General features: G+C 29.6%; 1 protein-coding gene across 4 annotated transcripts; it reads left to right on the top strand.

Moving 5' to 3' along the window:
- Positions 1-563: 563 nt before the first annotated feature.
- Positions 564-5,775, top strand: LOC25500594 (B3 domain-containing protein Os02g0683500). 4 transcript variants are annotated; one of them, XM_024772247.2, is made up of 6 exons: positions 564-758; positions 905-955; positions 1,175-3,348; positions 3,518-3,572; positions 4,182-4,252; positions 5,550-5,775. In XM_024772247.2, exon 3 carries the CDS (start codon positions 1,227-1,229, stop codon positions 2,778-2,780), a length of 1,554 nt encoding a protein of 517 aa, XP_024628015.1. In that variant the 5' UTR covers positions 564-758; positions 905-955; positions 1,175-1,226; the 3' UTR covers positions 2,781-3,348; positions 3,518-3,572; positions 4,182-4,252; positions 5,550-5,775. The 4 variants fall into 4 exon arrangements, with proteins under 4 accessions (XP_024628015.1, XP_024628016.1, XP_039685346.1 ...); XM_024772248.2 differs by lacking the exon at positions 905-955; XM_039829412.1 differs by having other exon boundaries at positions 564-955; positions 3,525-3,572.

Here is a 5,775-nt window from a genome sequence, read left to right as displayed (position 1 = left end):
ATCCGATTCATGTTGACGATCGATTCATTCGCCAAACTTTATACTCGTACTTAATTGTTAGATTTGTTTAAGGTTGGACCCACTCTATAATTTTTATTTTTTTTTGTTTTATCCGTTAAGATTGTTGATTGGGTCAGATTCATGTCCCTCAATTTTTATATATTTTTTCCTTTTTTAAATAATATATATGAGCAATTGACAACATATAAAAAAAGTAGGGTTTTAATTTAGTTGGACACTATTCTTTTTTATGTCATTTTGCTCTTGATTTATAAAAAAAATTTAAGTTTATTTTTTTAGTAAAAGGAGCTAAAAGAAAAACCAAGTGTGAAGATTGCTGAATGCTTCATGAACAACACTGAACTTTTGAACTTGAATCAAAAGAATAAATTGCACAAAAGACTATTTTATTATTATCATCATGTTCAGTATAATATATGAAAAAAAAAAGTATAATATTATATGAAAATGACTAGTTGCTCACATGACCCCAAATAAGCACATTATTCATGGGCCCCCCACGTAAATGTATAGTAACCCTTTCTATCTCTATCTATCCCATCTCTCTCTTCTAACCTTTGAGAATAAAACTGGGTTTCCCACAGACATTATTTTCCCTTCTTTTTTCAACAACATATATACTTGTAAAGAAGCTTCCTGTGTGAAGTAACTAGTTAGCAAAAAAACTCACATCTTCTTCAACACCTTTTTCTCTCTCTCTCCAACTCTAACTATAACACACCTTGTGTTGTTTTTAGGTAAACCAACAATAACCACAACTTGGAATATAATCTATCTATCCACCATGGTTTTTTTTTTGTCTTTAGGGCTTGATTCTTCTCTTAGTCAAATATGAAGGCACCGACTCTTACATGAACCTCTTTTTCTTTCTTTTCCTTTACAGCCTCATAATTCTCCCATAAAATATCTTCCTCATCATATACCATTTTTCTTGGTAATTTTTTTTTATATTAATTTTTTCAAATTAATAACCCCATATATTTTCCTTTTTTTTTTAATAATCCCATATATCTTTTTCCTTCAAAATTTTCCTCTTCATTAATTGTCAAATTTTATATCATTGTTGTACTTTTTTTATGTTTATATATTTTTTCCTACCCTCATCATGATAAACAAAATTTATTCTAATTTTTGTGACATTTTTTTTATTTAGATTTTGTGAGATCCAGAAGTTATAATTAGAAGAATTTGACTTGATAATTATCATGGAGTTGATGCAAGAAGTGAAAGATTATTCACAAGAGGAATTAGAGGAAGATGAAGAAGAAATCATGACAAAAACAACAAGAGAAGAAGAAGAAAGTAGTAGTAAGCAACAATTACAACACTGTACTTTTTCTTCTCCACCTTCTAATTTCTCTTTATCTTCTTCATCTCCTTCAACAACTCATCATCATAATCATAATCATAATCATAATCATAATCATGATGTTACAAATGTTTCTCATCAACAAAATCAATGGCTTGGAATGAATCATCATCATCATCATTCACCAGAATCTCACAATTCAGCAGCATCTAAAGGAGGATTAGGGTTATTACACCAACACCAACATCAAGATGCAACAACCTCAAATTTCACAAATTTAAAGCAAATAGATTTCATGGAATTGTCACTTGGTAACAACAACAATAACAAGAACAAAGATGTTGTTATTAATGATCCTGTTCCACAAGAGCAAGAACAACAACCTAGTACACATGAAAAAGAACACATGTTTGACAAAGCTGTAACACCAAGTGATGTTGGGAAACTAAACCGTTTGGTTATACCAAAACAACATGCTGAAAAGTATTTTCCACTTGATTCAACATCAAATGAGAAAGGTCTTCTTCTGAATTTTGAAGATAGAAATGGAAAATTGTGGAGATTTAGATACTCTTATTGGAACAGTAGCCAAAGCTATGTTATGACAAAAGGTTGGAGCCGTTTTGTTAAAGAGAAAAAACTTGATGCTGGCGACATTGTTTCGTTTCAACGCGGCGTCGGCGAATTGTTTAGGCATAGATTGTTTATAGATTGGAGGAGAAGATCTAATCATAATCATCATACTATTGATCCTTCATCAGCAACACTTTTCACTCCTTTCTTTCTTCCTAATCAACAACAATATTCTATTAGATGGGGAGGTGCTAATAGTAGATTTTACTCTCTTCCTTATCCAACACCACAAAGGTTACAACATCAACAACAAAATCATCATGACCCTTTACACAATCAGATGAATTTTAATCATAACATGTTTCCATTTCATCAATATGGTGGTGGAAATGTGAATCATCAATACAATTTTCATCATCATGATCCAAGTTCAGTTTTTTATATGAGATCATTAGCACCATCATCAATGTCAATGCCTCAAGGAAGCTTAAGTACAAGATCACAGCAACAAGAAGGAGGAGGAGGAAGCAATGTCTCAAACATGATTATTGATTCTGTTCCTGTTTCTCATTATCATCATCACCACGGAAATTTAACTAGTAATGCTACTACTAGTACTACTACTAATGGTGCTGCAAAAAGGTTAAGGTTGTTTGGTGTGAACATGGAGTGTGGTGGTTCTTCAACAAGTGATGATAACTTGGCTTCTCCTTCTTCAATAGTACCATCACTTCAACATTTGAAGGTACCTCATCATGAAGAAACACTTTCAAGTTCAACATCAACAAGATTTGAAGAGGATAAGAGAAGAGAAGAAGCTTCAATGATTTTTGGTTTAGATACTTCTTTGCAATATCATAATTACCAACAACAATGATGAAAATGAAACAAAAATAATGAACAAGTTTGCAGCATTTTGATTATTATATTTTAATCTTAATATTATATATATTTTTCTTCATTTTCTTCTTCTATTAGCATTTGATATTTTAGTAGTACTATTTAGAAGTGATGAATGAGTTTGATTAGCTTGGGATTTGAGTCAATAAGAGAAAATAGAAAATGGAAAAATCCATAATTTGAGATTTACCTAAAGAGGGAAATGAAAATCATGGAATTGAATTACATATTTAGACCTTAGTCAAATCTATGTATAAAAAAATAGAATACAAAATATATAGTATTTTGATCAGCTACTCAGAGTACAATTAAATGAAGTTTTTGTCTCCTTTTGATTTGATCAATCTCTCTCATTCCGTTTACTGCATTTAATGATTCACAGAAAAGATTGTTGCTTTCTTCTTTCCTCTAATGTTTCTGTTAGCCTTGTTGGGTTGATGTGGTTCACAACACTGCTACAATTCTGCTACCTCTCTCTCTGCTCCTTAAGTTAGGCATTTTAGCTTTGCAGATAGACTTCAGAAAAGTTGTACAGCTGTAAAAGGGTAATTTCTTTTTCAACTCTTCATCTATTTAATTTTTTGGATCACTTTTTTCTATTTGCTATTAATAACTATGTATTGTATATTACAATATTTTTAATTTTATTGATTATCAATGAAATAGTGTCAATGTTTCCTTGTTGATATACTTTCTTGACTTCTCTTTGTGAAGCTACCAGCCACCTTCTTTGTTTGGTTTAAACACTGTTCACACAGACATGTTTTAGGTATGTGAAATTTTAGCTTTTTCTCTTCCACATTTTATTTATTAATAATTAATGATATATATGATTTGCTGCATATCTTTAGACTTTTCAATTTTCATACTATCTGTTTACTTTATCATGCATAGTTATTAAAGGAATTTGGATCGTATGTTTTATGTAGTCAACACATCAATGATCATCACATCGAGATCAAACTATTCAGATTTCACTGAAGATTTTGATCTATCTTTTAAATCTAAAGTATTTAGCTTGAAATCTGAATTGTCTTATCTTGATAACTACCACTGTACTAACTGTGTCAATGCGTATATTTGTTGATCGCAGACGATTCAAATTTCATTTAAAGATTTTTCATGCATTCACGTAGTTAGCACATTAGTATCTGTTAGATTCGATGATCCATATGTTAATGCATTTGAATCATCTGATCTTGATCCAAGACCGTTAATGTGTTGAATTCCAAATTCGATTATAGATTCCTCATGCATGTGATATTGTGATGATTAATAGTTAATTAGTCTTCATAACAGTAATTCTTACTGTTGAAAGTTGAAAATTAACTACTTTGTTACTTACTTACAATTTATTTATATTTTATTTGTCACACAGCCATTGCAATAGTTACAACAGCTGATACTTTTATAGACATTGAATCAAGGAACTTTCCATTGGCAATCAAGGTGAATATCAATATATATAGTTTGTTTTATTTTGTTTTGTTTTATCTCTGAAACATTTCAATAAATAAAAGATATAAATGTTTGTTTCTATAATAAGAAAGTGAACAGTTTGGTTCCTCTCCAAGACAATATATATATACACTACTGATCTAATTAAAGGACAAATTTGACATTCAATTTATGAGTTGGATTCTTATAGAAAATTGATGTTCTTTGTCTTTAGGTTTGTACATGACACAAACACTGTTCATTTTTTCTTCATTAAAAATTTATAGAAAAAACATTCATGTTTTTTCAATATCACATTGAAGGCAAAAAAAAAATAAAAAAAAATACACTGTTTGATAGCATAAAAAGGAGATATCAAACAGAATGTTATGTTGTTATGGTTTGTGACAATGGGGAATACAAAAGCAACACATAGGAGTAGGACAGTAAGATCAACAGTATTATAAGGTTAGAGACAAGACATAAACATAGGAGCAGGATTTTTTGTTTTTGATACACAGAATTGAATGTGATGCTTTTTCTTTAGTTAAAAAAATTAAATAATAGAAGTATATCTTAGATCCTTTGGTAAAGTCAATTTTACTATGAACTTGCCTCCAAAGTCTTGAATGAGTCCTTATGTCTGCTGGAAAATTAAGACTGAAAGAGACTGGAAATGGAACTTTTGGTTTTTTGGGAGCTGGTGTGGATGACTAAGTTTCAAATACTTGGAATTTCATTACAAGCCAGAAATATATATTTCCTCATTAAATTTTCTTGATTTAATCAAATAAATATTTCCACTTTGCAAATTACCATTTATTTTCTTTACATTTTGTATGATAACTTATTTTATTTAATGATATTTTTAGAATAACAAGGATTTTACTTATATTTTAATCTATCAAACATGACTAATTTTTTCTTTATATTTGAGTCAAGAGTAGGTGTAATGTATAGTACAAACAAAAAAAAAAATCAAACTTCAAATTTATTGTCTATAACACTTGCCCACAAATTGAAGACAAATTTTATGTTTTTTTTTTCTTCTATAATTTAACGTTTCTCACACTAGTCTAGAGGCTTGATGTTTATCACAGATGATGAATTTTATTTATTAAAAATATTGTTTCTAAAAAACATGAAGGTTGCTATACTGCTTTACATCATCCCATAAAAGAAATACAGTATATATGTATATGAAAGACAATTTCTATCAATTGATTGATACCAATGTTAATTGATTCTAGCCTCTTTTAATTTCCACATGCACTAAGTATTGTTTGCTACATGTGACTATTTTATGCAGAAGGGGAAACACTAAACATCAAGGTGAGATCATATTACTGAAGATTTAAGGTTGTTATTTCAGTAAGACTGTAGAAATATTTAACCAAGGTACATTTTTTCTGAATATTTGGGCCTTTTTCTTCTAGGGGGAGGCCCCATGTTCTCAATGTTATATATAAGTTTTTTTTTTTACACATTTGATCAGTGTTATTAAAAAAGTGAAAGTACATATATTGCTACCTCCA

This window comes from Medicago truncatula, chromosome 8 (assembly GCF_003473485.1).
Source record: "Medicago truncatula cultivar Jemalong A17 chromosome 8, MtrunA17r5.0-ANR, whole genome shotgun sequence".
NCBI lineage: Eukaryota > Viridiplantae > Streptophyta > Magnoliopsida > Fabales > Fabaceae > Medicago > Medicago truncatula.
Note: the sequence above shows the minus strand (reverse complement) of the source record. Positions and strands in the feature narration are given on the sequence as shown.

Bases quoted from the DNA above. Each gene is read 5' to 3' on its own strand.
- LOC25500594 (XM_024772248.2), top strand. From the start codon at position 1,227: ATGGAGTTGATGCAAGAAGTGAAAGATTATTCACAAGAGGAATTAGAG.